Genomic DNA, 24,207 nt, shown 5'->3' with positions numbered 1-24,207 from the left:
ATGTCCAGAATGAAGGTTACCGTGACACTTTTCCTTTGGTTGGGTTTATTTTAAACCTGCCAACAGCACCCAAGTATTCATAAATTCTGATCGTAGCTGCACGCGACCCGATCATAATGCCCATGGTCCATTTGGTCAAATTAACCAAAGTATATTTTCTTTGATAGTCGATATCCCTATGTTAAGGAGCATCAGTCAATTACACAATGTACATGGGACAACATTTACATGTCAATAGCTCTTAAACTAAAAACGACATACACATTGTAGAAATTCATATACAAATAATTAAACTAAAATATGTATAACATGAAAACATTGTCTCATTTACATTGTGTAAATCATTGACCGTTCCTAACAACCCCCAGAGATAGGCTATCCAATTTCAAATCAACTTTGCCACGGTCACACACAAGCCGGCTGAAGCTAATTGGCGAAGATGGCTAGCATTAGATAGCCTAGGCGACTTCAAGACAAGATCTGGTTGGACTGTTTCAAGTTATCTAGGAGGGTGAGTGACTATGTACTTAGCAGAGTGAATGTACAAACACGCACCACCACACATTAAACCACACCCCCAAGACAACTCGTTTGGCTTCAGTCACAACCGTTGCATTTCTTAATGACTAAGCCAAGAAACGAGGTCATATCAGGAAGTTCAGCCCCCCTTTAAAAAGACACCAATTGTGCTGAGTGATTTTCCTAATCAGTACCCTCTACTCCATTCCAGCAGACACCAAAACAGAAGCAAACCAACCAATGGTACCAGACGCCATCGGTCTCTTTATTAGGGGCGTTGCACTCTCGCTGTCACACACACTTACAAGAACCAATCCTGTTCAGAGTTCTATGAGATGTTGTAATAGCCCTGGGGATATTGTACATACAATACACTTTTTTGGTGTGCCAAAAATATATATTATTTATGTTAGCTACATTAAGGAAGTTGGTATGGAAGGGCATGCAAACAACGCCAGAGTGAGTTTAGTTTTAATAGGAAAACTACAGCTATTTCAGTACAGACAACAGGAAAACAGTCTGTACATCCGTAACAGACTTTTGGCAGACCTCTAGAGCTTCTGCGGTTCTCATAGAGCACAGCCCTATCCTTAAGCTCTCCACTGCAGGTCATTTGACCACTTTTCTTTTCTTCGTAGTCTTCTCTACACCTGTAACTACGGCTTCCTCTTCGTCTGTTGCTCTCTTCTTAGCCTGGTCATTTATCATCTCCATAGTGTCCCACACCTCATCCACTTCACCTCCCTCTTCTTTCACTTCCTCCACATCTCCAGTTACTGCTGAACTGCTCAGCTGAAATGGAGAACGGAGAGACTGTAAACACACTACAGTATATTGTTGCAGCAATATCACATGTTCACAGCAAAAGTATAATTCATTGCACTTTAAATTCTCCCCTACCTCTAGATCTTTGCTGGACAGAAGCACACAGTTGAGTCGTGACTTCAGATACACCTGCAAGGGAGACGGAGAGAACATCTTGAACGCAATTATTAAAAACAACTCTAGGATGCTTCCCTAATGATGGTTTGTGTAGCTAGTGTACTGAGAGTGTAAGAGAGAGATGGTGTGTTTGTGTGTACCTTGTGCTGTAGGGAGCGGTCCTCCAGGCTGTGTACTCTCAGAAAGCGATCCAAACCACAGGAAGCCACCAGAGGGAGAGAAGGGTGGCACTGCAGCCCCCGCACTCCTCCTGCCATCCCCTTCAAACACCCACGCACCAGACCTGCAGCGAATGGAGGTGAAGAGGCGGCAGGGTTATACAACCAACAGACTGTAGTCAAGGAGAGGATCTCACGCAACATGCATTCGCACACATAAAAAGCTCCATCTCTACATGACTATCAGAAGACAATAATTCTGATCACTACAGGCAAAGAACGATAAAGCTAAACAGACGCTTCAATGAGCAAATTTAGCAAAATTATTCTCTAATGTAGTACAATGACAAAAGAATACATGGGCAAAATGATAGAGGCTAACATGGAAATGTTCTGAAGCAGATGGCTAAGCAACTGCACAATCATGTCAACAAGTAGACATCCTTTGCCTCATTCACCTTTCCGCAAATCTAAGATGGCGAGTTCTCCATGCGTGTTGCCCACTACAACACTGTCTTGGTTGGCAGGGAGGGAGAGGGCTGTGAGGGGGTACTCCCCAAAATGAGCCTCCAGAACCGGACGCCTCTGGGGAGAGGCAGGGTCATACACTCGCACCTAACAGAGAGAGAACAAACAGATGAGTAAAAATAGATGGCTTTTGTAACGTCATTAGATAAATGAGGCAAAGAGACGTGATCCAAGTCATTCATCCTGGTACCTGAACTTGACCAATATGAATTAAAATCTTTACAGAAAAGGGACTATTAAAACCTTTAAGAGTCCCTTTTCACCCTACTGAGCAAACTGCAGCTGGATGTATCATTTGAGTACTTTGCTCTGGGTCAGTGGCTGAGAACACCAGCAGACCTAGTCTAAGAGCAGGGCTTGTACAGGAAGAGACAGACATGCAGGCAGGCAGACAGACACAGACCTGGTGGTGACCTGTGCAGGTGACGATCTTGTCGGAGTCTGGGATGAAGGCCATGTCTCTGACCCACTCGGGCACTCGCAAGTCCAGCCAGTCATTACGTACCTGCAACATCAAAAACACAGCACTATGTTAATGGAAAATCACCTAAAAATAATAACATACTATGTAGACATTCCCACTGTAATTCCTTGACATGTAGTTGTTAACACTCTTACATTCTTGGAGGTGAAAATGGGTGTTTCAGGCCTCTCCAGATCCCAGACCTTTAGGCCATTCTCCTTCCCCCCTGTGGCCACTTGGTTGCGCTGTGAGGGATTCTGTCGCATCCGACAAACATTCGTCCCTGCATTTATCTCAACCTGGATATAGGGACAGAGGTTATATTCAAGGAACTGGCAGTGCACAAAAAGGCAGACAGTGAACCTTGTTCATTAATAAGTATCTAGTATCCATCAGCAATGTAACAACCCCTAGGGGGCCCAAGTGGTATTCTGGCAGTGTCACTCACTGTGTCTGTGCTGCCCTCCTTCCAGACCCTCAGAAGTCCTGTCTCCACACACGTGATCAGAGCACTGCAGAGACACACAGGGAGTGTGTAGTCCAGTGTCAACATCAGGGGTCTATTCATTAGTCTCAGACCGTAGCAAAACATTTGGCTTGTTGCAAAACGTTTTGCAATGGAAACCGTTTACTGTAGGAACCAAACGGAAGCAAACAAAACGGGGAGGGACCATTTGTCCAATAGAAACTCCAATAGAAACTCTCTGTTTATGGTAAATGGTTTCTGTTACAAAACGTTGAAACAGACCAAACGTTTTACTACAGCCTGCGACAAATGAATACACCCCAGTATCCTCAACACATGACCTTGGAGCTGCTGGTGTGTAGGGTTTTGTTATGACTATGTCTTCATCTACAAGACTATACCTGTCTGTGACAGCAAGTCCTGTGAACCTGCCCTGGGTGCTCTCCCCACACTGTCTGGTCTCAGTGAAGATGCCCTTCTCTGTGCTAAATGTCTTCACTGTGCCATTCACAGAACCCACCAGTACCTAGAACAGAGAAACTCAGGTAAACAACAGAATGGCATAACACTCATGATGCAAACTTTCAGACCTACGTCCACTCTTAGCCAACACATCAATGACCAACAGATCAGACATCATCAAGGGCTCCATTACTTTCTAGAGCCCCCACACACACCTCAGTCTCATGTTGATCTCCCCAGCCTAGGACACACACTTCCTGGTCCCGGCTCAGGCAGCTCATCTCACAGAAGTTGAAAGCCTGTTTTTTGGATAGGCTCACTCCTAGTGAAACAGACAGACAGAGTAAGTGATAGACATTTAAATATCCTGATGATGAGCATCATTCCCAAAACAATCTGTGTCGCATTGGGTAATGTACTATCAAGCTAGCTACAGCTAGCTAGCAAACACGTGGGGTGGTTAGTTAGCTCTAACAAACCAGCACACAAGCACAGCATGGCTAAGTTTACTGAGATAAAGAATTTTTACCTTTTAATATCCCTGTTTCCGATCCCACCCATACTGAGCACACTTGACTTTTGTCTGCCATGAAAAAGAACGAAAAGATTGTCAAGAATATATTTTTTTTAACACGTTATGGTGTGTCCAAAATGTCCTCCGTAGGGAAACACTAGTCACCGTACTTCTGTTCCGACCAAAATGATCTTATATAACATTTCCAGGAGATGGTGCTCTTGAGCTTTACATTGTACATCACTGCATCTATCCAAAATCCACAGCCACTATTGCAGACAAAGTATAATATTTACAGTATCACTCAGACTGATAGATAAGGGCCCTACACAGAAGCAACCCACAAGACACCAAAGGAGAACACATTCATTTTGCTGTTGTTTTTACATTATGAAAGGTTCACTGACTTCATTTTCAAAAGGGTGTTTTTTCTGATGCTACTGGTGTTTTTCAAATGTTCAAGTTTGTATTCATTAAAGTGGCACTCAGGAGTGAGGTAGAGCAGGGGACAGGCAGAGGAGAAGGAAGAGAAGAGAAAATTGGACTTCAGGTCACCCTGGAGGATTTACCAGAGATGAGCTATTGGCATGGATTTAGTGGGTGACAAAAGAGGGGACAGGGATAGGGATTAGGGGAAAACAGCATGGGCACTTTAATATCCAAAGCCAAAGAACTGTGGGAATTAAAAAGTTGTAGAAATCCTCCAAAGAGAATATGCCAAAGAGACTGGCAATAGCAGGGTAGAAAGGGATGAGAGCGAAAACAGCAGGACCACAGAAAGATAGAGGTAGTTTTGAGAAAACAGAGAGGGGGAGGGAAAGAAAGTAAGAGAAATAATCATAAACTTAAAAGAAAGACAGAGAGCCTTTTCATCTTTCTGGAAATTACAGAAGAATAGGAGACAGCATCATGACACAATGAGAGGGGATGAGGGAGAGACAAAGAGAGAGAGCAGGAGAGAGTGAGAGAGAGTGATAGAGTGAGAGAGAGAGAGGAGAAAGAGAGAGCGATAGAGAGAGAGCGGTAGAGAGAGAGAAAGGGAGCAGAGGGAGGGGTAGATAGAGACAAACAAGGGAAGCCGACAATTTTTTTTTATTTGGAGCTTCCCCTGCCCCCTCAACCATCTCTTGGGAACAAGGGAATACAGCAACGGTTTAAAGCCAGGGAGAGAGGGACCGAGAGAGAGAGAGAAAGAGGGAGGGAGAGACTGTTGAATGCACTTGGCCGGTATATTCTAGGGTGATCCAAATCTTGCTTTATCAGGCCGTCTGAGAGAGAGAAGAATAAGAGACTGAGGAGAACAGAACATGAGGGAGAGTCTTTCGGTCTGTTTTCAAAATCGTTCCATTCTTTTTTAGAGAAAGAGAAGAGAAAACATAAGGGGGAGCTTTGGAGAGAGAAAAGCGAAAGAGGATGGAGGGGGACAAGAGAAAGAGGGGAATGAATTAACTTAGAGACTACTAAGGGCTGTGGAGATGTTTTTCCTTTCTTAAGAAAAAGACTTGTACCCAAATAAGAGCAAAAAATGTTTTAACATATTAACATAGTTGATTCTCTAAATGCTGTTTTTCCACCCTGCAAGTGAGCACTGAAAAGCATATGCGTGAAGAAATCTGATGGATGCGACTGAGATAGAGAAAGGCAAGGCAGAGAATTCTGACATGGTGTCGACCCAAATTGACAGAGTGGGAAGAGGAAGGAGTTGGATATTCAGTGATAGACACATCTACCACCAAACACAGGTACACTCTGATCAATATTAAGATCAATGAAAATATCCATCGTCATCATCACAGATTATCATTATCCTGATACATCGTTCATCAGTCTTTATAGATTTGAGACCTCAGTGTGGAGTGCCTAAGTATTCTATCATGTTGCTGTTTATTTATATTCTACTCTATACATTGCAGCACCATTTATCAAATCATTGCAAGCTATTATTATCAAATTGATCATTTGATTGTAAGCTAGTGATCTTTGCTCATTTTGTTATTATAAATTATCACTAATAACTGTCATCGTAAGAATATTTATGGGGCACATGTATGAATTGCTTCTATTGTATGAAAAACAAAATATTCTCTTTACATTAGTGGACAATTATTATATGCCTACAAAACAGTCCTTTCTTTCTTGACAGCATATCTGCTCCGTTTAAAAACATAGAAATATCAGGATATACCAAAATCAAAATCTCTTTTGAATAATCTCTAATACCAATTACAACTATAAATGCTTGTAGTTAAAATGTAAATAAATAAATAAATTTGCCTATTACAGATGTGCGCTAACAATTATATTGTTCTTGAAATATGTGCCATCATGATTTTTTTCTAAGAAACTGAATAATAATAATAATAAGCCATAACACTGCAAACTTCTGCTATAATAACCACAAGCCATACTGTCTCTCACCTCACAATAATCATTCCTCTCTTTACTTTACATACAGTCCAGTGTGTCAGGGAGTCACTTACTAGCTGTGTCACTGTGAGCAAGGTGTGTGGATATTGTGCAAAGTGGAGGTTACTGGAAGGGGGAGGGGACAGACACATAAAGTGCACAAAACCCCTGTCTGTCAGAATCAGAGGAGGCTGGGACCAGAGGAAAGAGCATTACTCAGCTGTAGCTGTTCTCCATGAAAAACTGTGCCTGTCGACCGCTTTGCAAATTGTATGTGTGACAGAGAAGAAAATATTTTGCACAGACTCATGAAAAGGAAAGAGGAACTCAAGCAGAAGGAGCAACCTAGATAAGCAGAAATAGAGAGACCACAGCTGATAGGCTGGAGAGAGGAGCAGGGATTTTTTCTTCCAACACAGTACTTCAGCTCCTCACCTGGACAATACGGGCTCTCAATACAACGTAAGAGGGAAGGGAGTCAGAGAGTCAAGGGCAGGGAGTGGAAGAACAGACAAAAACCTCCTGAGGAAGGAGAGATAGTCATCAATAGAGAGAGAGGAGGGGAAGTTCCCCCTCTCTCGACCCAACTCGTTGTCAGGCTGGCTGACACAGCCATGGCTTTCACCTTCGCGGCCTTCTGCTACATGCTCACCTTAGTGCTGTGTGCCGCACTCATCTTCTTCGTCATCTGGCAGGTGAGTTGAGCTCACACACACATCACTCACCTTAACCATGTTTATAAACTCTGGGTGATGGCGGTTAAACCATGTTTCAGCAATATTCTCTTGTTTGCTTTGTGACTCATACCTGAAATAAAGAATTGGTTGGTCTGAGAAATACCTATAATTCTGGGAGAAGACTACTTAACGTAATAGTAGTATGAGACAATGCAATAACTGTAGTCTAGCCATTGGTTGGTGTGAATGTGTGCCCACGTGCCCATCTGTGACTCACTATTTATTTTACTAATATCAGTACTGTAAGTCTCTCTCTCTCTCTCTCTCTGTTGTTATAATAAGCACATGTACAGTGCCTTCGGAAACTATTCAGACCCCTTGACCATTTCCACATTTTGTTAGGTTACAGCCTTATTCTAAAATTGATTAAATCATTTTTCCCCTCATCAATCTACACACAATACCCAATAATGACAAAGCAAAAACAAACCCTTTACTCAGTACTTTGATGAAGCACCTTTGGCAGTGATTACAACATTGAGTCTTCTTGGGATGACACTACAAGCTTGGCACACCTGTATTTGCGGAGTTGCTCCCATTCTTCTCTGCAGATCCTCTCAAGCTCTGTCAGGTTGGATGGGGATCATTGCTGCACAGCAATTTTCAGGTCTCTCCAAAGATGTTCAATCGGGTTCAAGTTCAGACACCTGTCCTGATGTCACTCCTGTGTTGTCTTGACTGTGTGCTTAGGGTCGTTGTCATGTTGGAGGAAGGTGAACCTTTGGCCCAGTCTGAGGTCCTGAGCACTCTGGAGCAGGTTTTCATCAAGGATCTCTCTGTATTTTGCTCCGTTCATCTTTGCCTTGATCCCGACTAGTTAGGTTTCCTCCAGACATGTGCCAGGTTTCCTCCAGATGTGACACTTGGTATTCAGGCCAAATAAGTTCAATCTTGGTTTCATCAGACCAGAGAATCTTGTTTTCATGATCTTAGAGTCTTTAGGTGCCTTTTGGCAAACTCCAAGCGGGCCGTCATGTGCCTTTTCCTGAGGAGTGGAGTGCTGCAGAGATGGTTGTCCTTATGGAAGGTTCTCCTATCTCCACAGAGGAACTCTAGAGCTCTGTCAGAGTGACCACCAGGTTCTTGGCCCTTCTCCCCCGATTGCTCAGTTTGGCCGGGCGGCCAGCTCCAGGAAAAGTCTTGGTGGTTCCAAACTTCTTCCATTTAAGAATGAGGGAGGCCACTGTGTTCTTGGGGACCTTCCTGTCTCAGAGCTCTACGGACAATTTCTTCAACCTCATGGCTTGGTTTTTGCTCTGACAACTGTGGGACCTTACATAGACAGGTGTGTGTCTTTCCAAATCATGTCCAATCAATTGAATTTACCACATGTGGACTCCAATCAAGTTGTAGAAACATCTCAAAGACGATCAATGGAAACAGGATGCACCTGAACTCAATTTCGAGTCTCATAGCAAAGGTCCTGAATACTTATGTAAATAATGTATTTCTTTTTTAGTTTTTTATATATTAGCAAAAACATTTTAAAAAATCGTTTTTCGCTTTGTTATTATGGGGTATTGTGTGTAGATTGCTGAGGATTATTATTTTTTAAATCCATTTTAAAATAAGTCTGTAACGTATTTAACTAGGCAAGTCAGTTAAGAAAAAAATCGTATTTATAATGACTGCCTACTACGGCCAAACCCGGACAACGCTTCTTTCTAGGGAGTTTTTCCTAGTCACCGTGTTTCTACATCTGCATTGCTTGCTGTTTGGGGTTTTAGGCTGGGTTTCTGTACAGCACTTTGTGACATCAGCTGATGTAAGATGGGCTTCATAAATAAATTTGATTGATTGATTGATTGTGCACCGCCCTATGGGACTCCCAATCACGGCCGGATGTGATACAGCCTGGATTCAAACCAGAGACTGTAGTGACGCCTCTTGCACTGAAATGTAGTGCCTTAGACCGCTGCGCCACTCGGGAGCCCAAAGTTTAGGGGTCTGAGTACTTTCCGATGGCACTGTATGGCACCACAAACAGGAAGTTTATTAATATGAGCTAGTGAAAAGGAATTTAAATTTGAGTAGGAATGGGGAGACAATTAGATGGAGGGCGAGAGAGATATATGTGCATTACTGCAACCCTCATCATAAGGACCAGCCTACTGACTGCAGAATTATGGTAGGAATTTGTACAGGCGTCACTGGAGACTTCTTTACAATCAGTATTCTACATGTCTAAAGCCTCAGACACAGACTGCACGAAGGCCAGAGCTCATCTCTCTCAGCTATAGCCTTCTGTCGAGGGAGACATTGTTCATTTGAAATTCAACACAGCATTATCAGATCATTACAAAAGACTGGTTTGAAATTACTATAAGTATTGACTACTAAATTGACTAGTGGGTGAGACTGTACTGCATGTGAGTCAGTCAACGTGTGTGTTTGTGTCTGTGTTTGTGGAAGAGATGCGTGTGTATGTGCCTGTGTGAGAGAAGGGGAAGGTAAAAGGTGGGATAGAGTGTGTGTATGCGTCAGCAACGAACCATGTTATTGAGAATGCTTATCAAACTCTCATTTTGTTCCACCCCTTACCCCCATCTGCCTCCATCCATGGTTTGCGCCCCCCCATCTCTGTGTGTCTTTCAACCAATGAGACGGCTTGTTCACTTCTATAGTAACCATGGTGCCCGCTAAGGGGCTCATCAGATCACTATGGAAACTGTATCTGTTTACTATGAAGAGGAGCGTGAAACAGAGAATAGGGGGTTGTGCTATCCGGGATCCTTGGGACATCCCCACCCTAAACCTTAACCCTAACCTTAACCTCTACCCTAACCATAACCATAACCCTTGCCTAACCCTAACCCTAACGCTTACCTTAACCATTTTACATTTGAACTTCAAAGTGGTAGGGATGTTCCAAGGATCCCCGATAGCACGGGCCGAGAAGAGGGAGTGGTTTAGATCTATAAGGGGGAAAGGTGTTTTTGAAAGTAAAATATAGATGTGGAGAGTTACATTGGTCTCTGAAAGGGAAAGATGGATGTGACAGGGAGAGAGGAATGTTGAGAGGCAGAGAGGGATGCTTAGATGGAGATCTAAGAAACAGAGAAAAACAGAGAGTCTAAGGATTTGAAAGATATAAAAGGATGAATGGAGGTATGGGAATTGCAAACTTAATGCGGAAATCAGCAGTTGAAAAAATAGCAAAAGAACTCCCAGCCTCTCGTTTGGTAAAAAGCTGTTAGGTGAGAATTATCGGTTAGTTGAATGATTAAAATATTCCGCCCTGAAACATATAATTGTATGGAAGTGATTAGAATGTATAACATCATAATCAATAAATGTGTAGTCTAGTCAGAATTAGGGTAAAGATAATATGTCTTTATGGCATTATAAACACAGACTGTCTGAGCTTGGTGCTGACCTGACTAGAGATTTGGGAGAGAACAGGGAGTATGTCTCAAGGACAAGGTCACTAATCTCTGGCGGCTGGGTAGCAGTACATGTGTGTGTGTGTGTGTGTGTGTGTGTGTGTGTGTGTGTGTGTGTGTGTGTGTGTGTGTGTGTGTGTGTGTGTGTGTGTGTGCGTGTGCGTGTGCGTGTGCGTGTGCGTGTGCGTGCGTGCGTGCGTGCGTGCGTATGGTTGTGTGAATGTGTGGGCGTGAGAAGTCAGTATAAAATGAATTGTTTTGTATTCCTGACTTTAGAATGTTCTCTGAATAAACTGTACTAACGTTTTGTATAAGCTGAGTCTTTGACTAATTATTATTATACCCATGGTCTTACAAACCTCAGGAATTGGTCAGAGCTATTGATTGATTGTTATTATCATTGGGATTGGAAATTCTCTTATCAATTGGTCCTTCGAGCCGGATTTCAATACCTGTTTTCTGTCGTCCCATGGGAGTGCCGAAAACCGTGTACGGACGGATCAGAGATCCGTTAGTTAAAGACCTGACCTCTGGAAATTGAGGTTCCATTTCAGGCCGGTGGCAAACTGGTACACGACAGAAACGGTGACGAAATCCAACCAACATTCAATTCTCAGCTGCAAGATAAGGTGGGATGGAGCTGGAAAAATGTAGCTATGGATGCAAGGACTGACCAAAATTATAGCTTTAACCATGTTGTGAGGCTATATAGTGTTTGATTACATTGACTTTGTTTAAAAACATTGGAGTCAAACAAGCTTCTATTTTGAGTTCTGATGGGGTAAGACAGTTGAGCTAAGCTCATGAGGCATTATAAATTATATTCTTCAAGAATCAATGGGTACATATCATTAATTTACAGTCCAAAAATGGTTGTAGCAACTGCAGATTACCCCTTTAAGATAATAAGAAATCTTGTGAAAAGAGGCTAAAAGGGATATGATTGGAATTTAACGAGAATAACACATTGTGAATGTGAAAGAAAACACCATCCATTTACGTTCAATATTAATTTATCTTTATCCAATGCAAATGATAGAAAATGTAACCATATACACTGTACATGTGTTTTTAGATTATTGCGTTTGACGAGCTGTGCACAGACTTCAAGAACCCAATCGATCAGAGCAACCCCACCAGAGCGGTAAGGTCCCCTGCTTTATGAAAGGGAGTAGAGTTCTGTGAAGTGTGACCCAGTTCTATGAGCCCATCTACAGTCACAGCTGTGAAGAGTAGAGCACTATAGACAGACAGGCAGACAGACAGACAGACACACATAGACCATGGCTACTTATTCAAATAGAAAAACCTTTGTCTTATTTTGCCTTTGTCTTATTTTGGTTTATTTATCATGTTTAATCTATTTATTTATCATGTGTGAAGCATTTACTCAATGTAATGTTGCTTCTATTTTGCCAGTGATATTTTTGCTGAGGGTTCCTTCATCTCATATAGCTACACAATAACGTTCTGTATCTGACTCCCCATATCTGACTCTCCATATCTGACTCCCCATATCTGACTCTCCATATCTGACTCCCCATATCTGACTCCCCATATCTGACTCTCCATATCTGACTCCCCATATCTGACTCTCCATATCTGACTCCCCATATCTGACTCTCCTTTCTCTCTGTTCACTTTTCAGAGGGAAAGAATTCTGAATATTGAAAGAATATGCAACTTGCTGCGGAAGGTCAGTAAGTGGCTCCAAGGCGCACGCACGCACACACGCACACACACACACATTATAATTACCTGGCTTTATATACTGCCACCACTCCCTAATTTTCTCTGTCAGTGTTAATGGACAAGCTGTAGAGTCGATGAAGGGAGATTGAAGGAGGGAACACCTGGAGGCCAGCAGGCTTTTATGAAAATCATAACTGGTCCCTGCTACTCTCATTCCATATGAAAATCATAACTGATCCCTGCTACTCTCATTCCATATGAAAATCATAACTGATCCCTGCCACTCTCATTCCATATGAAAATCATAACTGATCCCTGCTACTCTCATTCCATATGAAAATCATAACTGATCCCTGCTACTCTCATTCCATATGAAAATCATAACTGATCCCTGCTACTCTCATTCCATATGAAAATCATAACTGATCCCTGCTACTCTCATTCCATATGAAAATCATAACTGATCCCTGCTACTCTCATTCCATATGAAAATCATAACTGATCCCTGCTACTCTCATTCCATATGAAAATCATAACTGATTCCTTTTCAAAGCATTTTGTCCTGAAATGTTTCTGATAACGACATTTGCATTTGTGTGGTGTGCACCCTATTTGTATGTTTTATTTCTAGCTGGTGGTGCCAGAGTACTCCATCCATGGGCTGTTCTGCCTGATGTTCATGTGTGCTGGGGAGTGGGTCACCCTGGGCCTAAACATCCCCCTGCTCTTCTACCATCTCTGGAGGTACACACACGACACAAGACGACATAACACAGCATGGCACGACACAACACGACACGAACAACACAACAAGACACGACAAGACGCAACAAAACATGACACAAAACATGACACAAGACACAACACAACACAACAGGACACGACACAACATGACACAACACAACACAAACAAGACACAACACAACACAACACAACACAACACAAACAACATGACATGACACAACACAAACAACATTAACAACACAACACGAACGACACAACACAACACGACCCGAACAACACGACACAACACAACACGAAGGACACAACACAACATGAACAACACGACACAACATGACACAACATGACACAACCAAGTCCCACCACTCTCTCAAACAGGATGCTTTTTAGTTGTTTCTGTTGTAAGAATGCTCTCTCTCTCGCTCTCTCTCGTCAGGTTTTTCCATCGGCCGGCAGATGGGTCAGAGGTAATGTATGACCCTGTCAGTGTGATGAATGCAGACATCCTGAACTACTGTCAGAAGGAGTCCTGGTGTAAGCTGGGCTTCTACCTGCTCTCCTTCTTCTACTACCTGTACAGGTGAGGTCATATTACAGGTGAGGTCATATTACAGGTGAGGTCATATTAATCAAGCTATTTATCATCAGTCCAGCCAAGTTCATTGGAGAATGGGGATCTGTATGAATGGGAGCCTCCTCTTCTTACTGCACAATAACTGCTGTCACTCAGACCTAAAAAAAGAGTGACATGGGACATGATGTTATTGCTTGGCAACATCACATTCCTTCTAACATTGCTGTCCTTCTTTCCTATTTCCTGCCTCTCTCTGTCCTTGGCAGTATGGTCTATGCCTTGGTGAGTTTCTAAACACAGAATAGAAGACAAAGCGACAAAGAGGAGATTGAAAGACAGTAAAAGAGAAAGAGCATGCAAGACTAAGACTGGGTGATGTCACTCACCCTTCTTTCTCACCACCCATTACTCCATCACAGAGCCTGTTTTGCTCTCCTCAAATCTTTGGATGGAGGGACAAACATCGGAGGACATCGTGAGGAAATTAGGCAAAGTAAAGAGACTTCTTTAGGCTGCTCAGGCACTGCCGAGACATAGAAGAGGAGGCGCAGACAGAGAGGAGGAATGAAATAATGAAGAGAAAGAGAGAACACATCTTAGCCTGTGTACGGGATGCCTTGATCTGACCACATCACGTCTTAAGGGCTGCGGGTCTGCTATTCTTAGTGATACTGTCACTCAACTGTGAATTTATAACGTTTGTGTTGCCTAAGTCCTAGCGTAGATGTTGCGGATTCATACGTCAATATCCTTCCATTCCAATAAACCTAACCATTTTAGAAAATAAACATGTATTTAGTTATTCTACTAATTTGGTTATTATTAATTATTTCAATAATTCAGTACTTGTGGTAAATCATATTCCGAGGATATGAATAGTTAGTTGTTTAAGCAAATAAATACACAGTTCAATGCTACTATTTTGATCCAGAGTGATAGTAATTGTGTTATTCACAAATATCTAATATACGTAATTTATGAAGTCAACAACACAAACACACAATATGAACTGAACATATGAACACAACATGAACCAATGGAGCAAGCCAAGTGGAGAAATTACAAGCTTTAACACTGTTTCGATTATGATGCAATGGCCATAAGCTTCTGCGAAGGATCGCGGACACCCTGGAGCAATGTTTGAGTCTAGGTCCATCCCAATCAAGACACTATCTCCCAGTCCCCGTTCCTGCCCAGGGCAAACAGGCGGATTTCATTCCAACAGAAAATTATTCAGGATTGAAGGGGATGTTTTAGCTCTGACCGAGTTGGTACTTGGGTGTTTAAGTATTCTGTGTTTGTCTGTTCTGTTCTAGGCAGCAATGGATGATTTCACCTGGACTTTCCATGCTCTGTGCTCAGTGATTCTAGATTCTAGAAATCTCATTCAAGAAAAGCAATAGCTAGGAGTGATTACTGTACATGGGATCCTTTTTCCTCTGTGGACTAATACTGTGTGACACAAATAACTGATGAGGCTGCTGAAGATGCTGATGTTGATAGGGTTCCAATGATGACTGTGTCAAGTGCATAAACGCATCTCACATAGAACATTATGGTGGGACTTACATACTGTAACTGTTCTCACTCATAGGTGTCACAGTGAATGTTGTCAGACACTTTAGTCTTCGGTTCATTTCAAAGCCGTGACTTAGCTGGTGCTGTCCTCATCGTCATGAATCCATAGCACTATGTGTAGATAATTGATAATGATCGGACTGTGTGATGTTAAAATTATTAGAAAAATGGGTAATACTGGAACTTGAAAAATACATGTAAAACTGAGTGATTATTTATTATAAGCTGACCATAATTGTAGTAATGAATTGTTTACAACAGTTGTGATCAGTTGGCATCTGAACACAAACAGAGCCCTGCATTATAATGGAGCCACTCACATTTTAGTAATGTGTCAATATTGTTCAGCTAGGTTTCTTGTGCCAAGACACATACGGTATGTTGATCCTGACAGTTCCCTCTAAAAAAGGACAACAACTCCTCAACCCCTGCCAACAATGTGAGTCAATCACAGACAATTGCTAAAGCACAAAATGGCGGGTCACAGAGGAGGGGAAATATAGCTAGGCTGACCATCAATGACTGTCATAATGCAGTTCATCAGAATGAATGAATGAATATATATTTAAGAATAACTATTTGTAACTGTCTTCTATACATCTCTCATCACTGTATTCTATATTTGTTGGTGCGGTAGTTTGTATTCATTAGAATACAATATGATATACAGGTCACAAACAGCAATTCACATATTATAATAAAATAGCAATGTGTTAAAATATTATGTGGTACAACTACTGTGTTTTCTCTTGTCTAAATCTATATTTTCTTGAACATATCATTCAAAAGCCTATTTTGTTAAGAATTGGATTCATTGGTCCACTTGTAGTGCACTGGGTGTTCATAGTTAAAAATGCAAATCAAAGAAATTCAATGCATGATTGGGAGGTGACGGATCTGTCTCAATAGTTGTAAGTAACAGGTGATCAAAAGAACATTGGAAGATCGAAAAGAAGATGTAATCTGAAGGCCATACTTTGTTATGTCTCTATCCCAAGATATTCTGTTTGCTATGGACTCGAGGGAACCTGGAATAGTACAATAAACAGGAGCTCAGGATTGTACATCTACAAGAGAGCAAGTATGATGGAGGAAGTAAGTGTGTTAATTATGGGGGTTGGAGGGGAGAGTGGGTGAGGGAGAGTTGGAGAGGTAGAGACAGGCAACCGGACATAGACTGCATCTCATTATACGGTGTCACCATGGCAACATAATTGTGTTAGATTCCTATTGACTCACCCTGTCTCTGCCTCACTCTCTTGCTCTCACTCAAAACTCAGAATCAATCCAAAATAGGCTTTACATGCATGGCAGCACTGAAGTATAGGTAGATGCATGATACATCAAATACATTGTTATCACTTATCTTATTCAACTCAAATGCACAGCAAACCATCTCTCTACATTACTCACATACACCCACAAACACATACACGCACGAACGCACATACACACACACACACACACACACACAAAGACAAACACACCCACAAACACACACACGCACGCACACACACACACACACAAAGACAAACACACATACAAACACACACACCCACAAACACACACACAAACACACATACGCACAGACACACACACACACACACACACAAGTCATATTATATACACACCACACGTTTATGTAAGCATGCACATAAATGCCCTCTCTCCTTCCCCTCTCTCAGATACTTGACAGTCCATACCATATATTTCATATTTCATTCATTCTAGCCCCCCCCCCCCCCCCGTAATAATCATTTTCTCAACTCCGTCCCTGCACTCTCTCCCTCCTCTCTGCCTCCAGAGAGTAGTTGCCATGGAAACTGGTTACAATTGATAAGTTTGAAACATAAAGTACGCACTTGGCATATGCACACTCACACACACACACACACACACTCTCTCTTTCTCTTTCTTTCTTTCTTTCTCTCTCTCTCTCTCTCTCTCTCTCTCTCTCTCACACACACACACACACACACACACACACACACACACACTCTCTCTTTCTCTTTCTCTTTCTCTTTCTCTCTCTCTCGCTCGCTCGCTCGCACTCACGCGCGCACACACACACACACACACACACACACACACACACACACACACACACACACACACACACACACACACACACACACACACACACACACACACACACACACACACACACACACACACACACACACACACACACACACACACACACACAAATGAAAATACACTAGGATTTCTACATGGTGCATATACTCCACTCCCCACCTTATAAAGTGTAAGCAAAGCAAGACATCAGGCAATATTATGACTCAGACATTGTGTGTCCTCACAAACAGGGAATAGTACAAGTAATTGGTGGTATGTCATGCCCATTGATGTATATTTGGTAAAATGGCTGATTAACACTTTGCTAAATGATTGGGTTTCTTGAAGTGAACCCATCACCTATATTTGGAATTAATTCCACAGGAATAGTCAGAGAGAAGGGGGGAGGCAAAATTGGGGGGAGATATGAATTATACATTAGAGAAGATTTCTGATAGTTACACCTGGCCAGAAATAAGAAAAGACTTTAACTGGAAGGGAAGGAGAGATTGGGAAGTGGATAGAGAAAAGGGTGACAAATTACTGGGGGTTAGAAAAGACAGGGCGCTGTGGTGATATCTGGGTGAGAGAGACATGGGAGTCTGGATGGGGTTATTACACAACTGGGCATGGACTGGTAAGACAAATGAGGGCATTAAATACTGTCCATTTGGGCTGTGTCAGTTGAGGATCTGTCATGATGCGACAGCCTAGTTTAAATATGCAGGTTACATGTAATCTATGAGCAAAGCATGTCAGAGATGAATGAACTAAACTGGTTGATACCAGACTCAGTAAACTGAAGATGTACTGTATGTGTGTCATGTACTATGTTCCCAGTGAGTCAATATGTCTGGAGACAAGCATGGTTCCCTGAATAAGAAACGCAGCCTATGCATAACATCTGCATATCATCACTTTTTTTGGCAGCAGTAAATGCTATACTAACTCACAAATAGATTTCCCAAATCTGCAGCCAAATCTGCAACATGCAACTGAAGAAGCAAGACTTCTTCACTGGGGCTTCTTTTCTACTAAATCTCTCAGTAAAAGGCACATGCTCACTAATATGCCAAGAGAGGTACGTTAACAGATACTGTATTCCCTCCCACCTTATCTCTCTCTAGCACACACACACACACACACACACACACACACACACACACACACACACACACACACACACACACACACACACACACACACACACACACACACACACACACACACACACACACGCACACACGCACACACGCACACACGCACGCACAAACACACACCACTGCTTCCCATTTGTACCCAAAAATGCACACTGAAGAGAGCCCAGATCCATCAATGAACATGTTGTATGTGTCTCAGATTATAGCAAACATACAGTAGATGAAAACAACAATAGGCATGTCCTCTCTCTCAGTCTCATCTGTTTGATGCTGTGTCATGCTGTGAAATATAACACTGGAACAGCAGGGGAATGGGGCTACGTGTTGGTGTGAAGAATGCTACCAATTCTGTTTCTGAGCTATGCACAAACACACAAGCATTAATATTCAAGAATGCTAGAATACTCTCAGACAAAAATGTACTCGGACAAACAGAGTGGGACAGGATTTAAACCACAATCAGACAAAGAATGAACACATGGATGTTGACTCTAGTGCACATAGCACCTTCGGGAAACACGGGTGTCATGGCAACGGGAACTGGCATCTGCAAGCGTTACTGTTGCAATCAGAGAGGAAAGGAATGGAAGATCAGATGGGGTAGGTGTGGGGGTGGGATGGAGGGTGGGATGGGGTAGGGGTGTGGGGGTGGGGGTGAGGCGGAGGATGGAATGGGGTAGGGGCGTGGGGGGGGGGGGGAGGATGGGATGAGGTAGTTGTGGGGGTGGGGTGGAGGATGGGATGGGGTATGTGTGGGGGTGGGATGGAGGGTGGGATGAGGTAGGGTTGGCGGTGACGTGGAGGATGGGATGAGGTAGTTGTGGGGGTGGGGTGGAGGATGGGATGAGGTAGGTGTGGGGTGGGATGAAGGATGGGATGAGGCAGGTGTGTGTGGGGGTGGATGGGGTAGGGGTGGGATGGAGGATGGGATGGAGTAGGGGTGGGGGGGTGGGATGGGGTGGGGTGGGGGGTTGGGATGGAGGATGAGGTAGGGGTGGGGGGTGGAGGATGGGATGGGGTATGTGTGGGGGTGGTATGGAGGATGGGATGAGGCAGATGTGTGTGGGGGTGGATGGGGTAGGGGTGGGATGGAGGATGGGATGGAGTAGGGGTGGGGGGGTGGGATGGATGGGATGGGGTAGAGGTGGGGAGTGGATAAAAGTGTCATTATTGACTCAGCTATCAAGGAAGAAGGGAGGGAGGGAGGGAAAAAGAGTGAGGGGAAAATGTAATGTGCTGTTATGTATTTTGTGCAAAATGTTACACATTATTCTAAAGGGTCAGAGTGTTACAGTACGCCTAGGGCTAAGAGATATTTTGGAAAAGAAAGACAAAGTACAAAGTACTGAGTCTAAAAACTATGAGGAAAACAATACTTGTCTTAGAAAGCAATAAAGCACAATGCCTCACTTACAGCAACATGTATTTCTAATAACATTTTAAAAAGCAGATTGGTAAGACATTAGTTATCTTATATTGTTAAATTGTGTATAAAATGGTATATACGTTATTATCAGTGATGGACCTTTAAACAGTACAAAAAATGTCACGGGGATCTCTAGTTTTGAAAATGATAATTGCTCACAATGTCACCAACTCTTGAAGAGTTAGGAGTACATTTTAGCGCATAATATCACAGCAGAACTGCGAGTTCTATTATGTATTTTTAGCAAGTTACATTAGCTGGCACTGAACCTTAACAATGCTTTCTCCTTCCACCCTACCTGACACTGATGAATGCATATTATCAGCACTTATCAGCACTCAATACACCCCCACACACTATGACTCACGCACACACACACACACACACACACACACACACACACACACACACACACACACACACACACACACACACACACACACACACACACACACACACACACACACACACACACACACACACACACACACACACACACACACACACACACACACTTTCTGCCAATGTGCACACGGCGGCACAGGTGATTTTCTGAAGGGAAAGTGTACCGAACAGTACTGTATTTGACCAAAAAAAGACGCTACTTGACTGACACCTGGTGGTTTTGAGTGGAAATTGCACAATTAAGCTTATCGTCAGTGGTCCCTACGCATTAAACAAATTGTGTTAATAATGCACCGTCTTACATTTACATTAGAATATTGGTCAACACAAACAGGAATATGGTCCACTTCTTGAATTAAAAAAGAAAAACGTGGTTTGACATGACATCACATAACTCATCTAAAAAAGGTTTTATAAAGAAGGGTAGGCTATCCCATAATGCACTGCATATGCCTGTCAGCGGACATTGAGCACCTCTTAATGAATTTACTAGCTAACAGTCAAAACAAAAATAGAACAGTGTATAGCTAATTAAGAACATACTCTCAATACGTCTTCGAAGGAGGATACAAACAAGCCTAACATAATGAGTGGTCTACGCACTGTCCTGGTCTCTACTGGGTTTGTCGGTGTGGTAGGCATTGGATATGGAATGTGGTCAGTGATTACACCAGGAGAGGAAAGGAAGAGGGAAATGCTCAAGGTAGGCCGCTAACAATGCACTTGACTTGCACAGCACTGACTTTTTAAACCGAGCAAAGGACTGCTTGTCCTTTGTTAGTCAGATGTGTATGATTTGTGCATACAATTTTGTTTTTGTATGTGGTAAATGGCTTGCCAGTAGTTTCACCTATCAGACATAGATAGGTACATGACGCGGTGGTTCTCTCTTTGCGCACTTGTCCGGGAGAAGGTTCTCCTAGTGGTGCTAATTGCTTAATTCAGTGGTTCCCAAACTGGGGGGTGCGAGGGGTCCGTGTAAGAATGCACAAGGTGCAATTTCGAAATTGGGAAGTGCATCAACAGTTTTCCTCTTATGTCAGTCATTGCAGACCTTGGAGAGTTATTTTTAACTTGTCAGAAATGTCCAGATCAACTACCCCATGTCAGCGTTTTTTTTGCTGGTTTTTTAAGCCCATTGCTTTTGTTGTAATGTTTGAGTCACTCGGATATCACAAGAACACACATAAGACATGGAAAATGTGTATAATTTCAGGAAATAAGCTTTAAACTTGCAAAATGACGGAAGAGGGGCCTGAGTGAAAAGTTTGGGAACCACTCAGTTAATTGACGAGCCATAGAATGGCATAGTCTGTCACTAACACTCACCAGAGACAGAAGAGAAAGTGCTGATAGAAATGTGTCATGTGGATTGGAACATGAAATCATGTCCATCCTATATAATTAATTTCTATCTGCAACCATCTGCAATTGCCTTCCACTGAAAAAGGCCGCCTGATGGTTTCCTGGTCTGATTTATACCATCTGAGGCATGATGTGATACGTAAATAATTTAGTCAACTGATCAAATGGCGAAAGGAATAAGAACCAGCAGAGCAGACGGTCTCAATAACATTATACCCAGCTTTGTTTTGGTGTCAGCTTCTGTTGCATTATCTGTATGCAGTATCAGCTTTACATTCACCTCGGCTATGAAAAGCCAACTGACATTTACTCCTGAGGTGCTGACCTGTTGCACCCTCGACAACCACTGTGATTATTGTTATTTTACCCTGCTGGTCATCTATGAACATTTGAACATCTTTAGCCATGTTCGGTTAATCTCCACCCGGCACAACCAGAAGAGGACTGGCCACCCCTCATAGCCTTGTTCCTATCTTGGTTTCTTCCTAGGTTCTGGCCTTTCTAGGGAGTTTTTCCTAGCCATTGTGCTTCTACACCTCCATTGCTTGCTGTTTGGGGTTTTAGGCTGGGTTTCTGTACAGCACTTTGAGATATCAGCTGATGTAAGAAGGGCTTTATAAATACATTTGATTTGACCTGCTCTTTTTCCAATCTGACCATCAGAATCTACCCGAAGCTAACCCATTGAGAATGGAGGAGACAAGGAAGAGGAATGCCCTCATGATGCAGGTGCTGAAGGAAGCTGCAGAGACTGATGACAACATTGCGAGAGGATTGGGCCCTATGAGATCCCAGAAATAGTCATGCTCACATGCTGGTCATGTTCTCCTGCTCAGACGTCACATGCATCATCCAATGGTTGTGTGCCACGTCATCGACTGTGCCGTCGGGCACCAGATTGCTATAACGTGGTTAGCTGATACGTTAAATAAAACTATCCAGATCTGACATGCGACGTCTGAGCAGGGGAACACGACCATTGTCTTCACATTGATCTGAAAGTCAAGGGGAAGAGACCATACAATTACAGATGACACACCAGTAGACTTGAGCTTCACCACTTCCTCTTAAGAGACAAGATTATATTGGCTAAGTGTTTGCATTTATGTTGAGTATGAATGAGTTTAAGGGGCGTTAAGTACTTTGTGTCACTGAATGAGAAAGTGCTGAAAATAAGAGGCAATGGTTCCCATACTTCACGACTTGAACACATGCTCTGTTACATTGAAACAAAGCATGTTTATTACAATTATAGTGTTGTATATAATTCATTAACCATTTTTGCTAAAAGTGCTTGTGATGGTCACAACAATGTATGGCTAATAAAATGTAAACAATCCTGCCTAGTTTTTTATATTGAATATGTTCTGTTAGTACGTTTTGTAAGATCAAATCGATTTCATGGATAGAGTAACGTTTTTAAATGATGTAGTTTATATGATCATGAATATAATTCTGTTGTCTCTTGTCAGCGGACCACTGTTGGGGACCCTTCTACCGGTTGCACTCATTTCCGGTTTAAGGAAATTACGTTATTTTCAACTGATGTCGAAGGTTGCGGTCAGATTCATGCACAACACATGCAGTCGTAATCGTCATACCTCAGTGGTCGTAACTGGGATCGGGATTACATTTTTAACTGATGTACGTTTTAATAATAAGCGATCGTAGTGATTTGTCAAATTAGGTACTTGGTAGTTATCACATCAAGCCAAGCACAGCTAACGAGATAGTTAGCATAAATCCATAGGTTTGTTTTGACAATGTCAACACCAGAGCCATTGCCCGTACCACGGGGCTCAGTATCACCGGCAGCGGGTCAAATGTTTGGGAGCTGCTGGAGTTGTCGGATTCTTTCAGGTGGAGGTCTGCTGTTAGGAGCTGGATATGTCTTCCTAGCCGCCCGAAAAGTAATGCGTCAAGGTGGGACAACCTCTATGGGAACTGTCGCACAAGTCGCGTTTGCAGCAAGTGAGTATTGCGATTTATTGGCAGCATATCTAAATGTACAGTGGCAAGAAAAAGTATGTGAACCCTTTGGAAATACCCAGATTTCTGCATAAATTAGTCATAAAATGTAATCTTATCACCTAGGTCACAACAATAGACAGTCTGCTTAAACTAACACACAAACAATGATACGTTTGCATGTCCTTTTGGAACACACTGTGTAAACATTCACAGTGCAGGGTGGGAAAAGTATGTGAAGCCTTGGATTTAATAACTGTTTGACCCTCCTTCGGCAGCAATAACCTCAACCAAACGTTTTCTGTAGTTGTGGATCAGACCTAGACAACAGTCAGGAGGAATTTTGGACCATTCCTCTTAACAAAACTGTTTCAGTTCAGCAATATTCTTTGGATGTCTGGTGTGAACTGCTAACTTGAGGTCATGCCACAGCATCTCAAATCAGGTTGAGGTCAGGACTCAGGACTGGGCCACTCCAGAAAGTGTATTTTCTTCCATTGAAGCCATTCTGTTGTTGATTTACTTCCGCTTTGGGTCGTTGAGCTTCAATTGGTGGAAAGATAGCCTAACATTATCCTGCAAAATGTCTTGATAAACTTGAATTCATTTTTCCGTCGACAATAGCAAACTGTCCAGGCCGAGGC

At 42.6% G+C, this 24,207-nt stretch overlaps 3 protein-coding genes across 5 annotated transcripts; 2 read left to right on the top strand and 1 right to left on the bottom strand.

Annotated features, from left to right (window-relative positions):
* Window positions 1-742: 742 nt before the first annotated feature.
* wdr74 (WD repeat domain 74) lies at window positions 743-6,560 on the bottom strand. 2 transcript variants are annotated; one of them, XM_055936405.1, is made up of 11 exons: window positions 6,471-6,560; window positions 4,068-4,121; window positions 3,754-3,860; window positions 3,478-3,602; window positions 3,059-3,122; window positions 2,766-2,909; window positions 2,551-2,652; window positions 2,078-2,234; window positions 1,602-1,744; window positions 1,420-1,473; window positions 743-1,311 (listed from the first exon to the last, which is right to left on the bottom strand). In XM_055936405.1, exons 3-11 carry the CDS (start codon window positions 3,817-3,819, stop codon window positions 1,129-1,131), a joined length of 1,038 nt encoding a protein of 345 aa, XP_055792380.1. In that variant the 5' UTR covers window positions 3,820-3,860; window positions 4,068-4,121; window positions 6,471-6,560; the 3' UTR covers window positions 743-1,128. The 2 variants fall into 2 exon arrangements, with proteins under 2 accessions (XP_055792380.1, XP_055792379.1); XM_055936404.1 differs by lacking the exon at window positions 6,471-6,560 and having other exon boundaries at window positions 4,068-4,212.
* cnih2 (cornichon family AMPA receptor auxiliary protein 2) lies at window positions 5,058-15,884 on the top strand. 2 transcript variants are annotated; one of them, XM_055936406.1, is made up of 6 exons: window positions 5,058-5,794; window positions 11,654-11,722; window positions 12,227-12,274; window positions 12,902-13,014; window positions 13,448-13,591; window positions 13,852-15,884. In XM_055936406.1, the coding sequence occupies exons 1-6, from the start codon at window positions 5,669-5,671 to the stop codon at window positions 13,877-13,879; spliced, it is 528 nt and encodes a 175-aa protein (XP_055792381.1). In that variant the 5' UTR covers window positions 5,058-5,668; the 3' UTR covers window positions 13,880-15,884. The 2 variants fall into 2 exon arrangements, with proteins under 2 accessions (XP_055792381.1, XP_055792383.1); XM_055936408.1 differs by lacking the exon at window positions 5,058-5,794 and adding an exon at window positions 6,720-7,153.
* Window positions 15,885-20,654: 4,770 nt separating this feature from the next.
* On the top strand, window positions 20,655-22,934 carry LOC129863943 (ubiquinol-cytochrome-c reductase complex assembly factor 3). Its single transcript, XM_055936403.1, has 2 exons — window positions 20,655-20,933; window positions 22,259-22,934. Exons 1-2 carry the CDS (start codon window positions 20,817-20,819, stop codon window positions 22,394-22,396), a joined length of 255 nt encoding a protein of 84 aa, XP_055792378.1. The 5' UTR covers window positions 20,655-20,816; the 3' UTR covers window positions 22,397-22,934.
* The last annotated feature ends 1,273 nt before the right edge of the window (window positions 22,935-24,207 follow it).

The sequence above is a fragment of the Salvelinus fontinalis genome, chromosome 10 (assembly GCF_029448725.1).
Source record: "Salvelinus fontinalis isolate EN_2023a chromosome 10, ASM2944872v1, whole genome shotgun sequence".
NCBI classification, from domain to species: domain Eukaryota; kingdom Metazoa; phylum Chordata; class Actinopteri; order Salmoniformes; family Salmonidae; genus Salvelinus; species Salvelinus fontinalis.
This window is presented reverse-complemented; position numbering and strand designations above follow the sequence as displayed.

Excerpts from the sequence above, each read along its gene's own strand:
- wdr74 (XM_055936404.1), bottom strand. The coding sequence starts at position 4,128 with ATGGCAGACAAAAGTCAAGTGTGCTCAGTATGGGTGGGATCGGAAACA. Across the intron at positions 3,603-3,753 it reads GAGATCAACATGAGACTGAG|GTACTGGTGGGTTCTGTGAA; the intron begins GTGTGTGTGGGG and ends TCTCTGTTCTAG. Across the intron at positions 3,123-3,477 it reads GGACTTGCTGTCACAGACAG|TGCTCTGATCACGTGTGTGG; the intron begins GTATAGTCTTGT and ends GTGTCTCTGCAG.
- LOC129863943 (XM_055936403.1), top strand. The coding sequence starts at position 20,817 with ATGAGTGGTCTACGCACTGTCCTGGTCTCTACTGGGTTTGTCGGTGTG. Across the intron at positions 20,934-22,258 it reads GGAAGAGGGAAATGCTCAAG|AATCTACCCGAAGCTAACCC; the intron begins GTAGGCCGCTAA and ends TCTGACCATCAG.
- cnih2 (XM_055936406.1), top strand. The coding sequence starts at position 5,669 with ATGGATGCGACTGAGATAGAGAAAGGCAAGGCAGAGAATTCTGACATG. Across the intron at positions 5,795-11,653 it reads ACATCTACCACCAAACACAG|ATTATTGCGTTTGACGAGCT; the intron begins GTACACTCTGAT and ends ATGTGTTTTTAG. Across the intron at positions 13,592-13,851 it reads TTCTTCTACTACCTGTACAG|TATGGTCTATGCCTTGGTGA; the intron begins GTGAGGTCATAT and ends TGTCCTTGGCAG.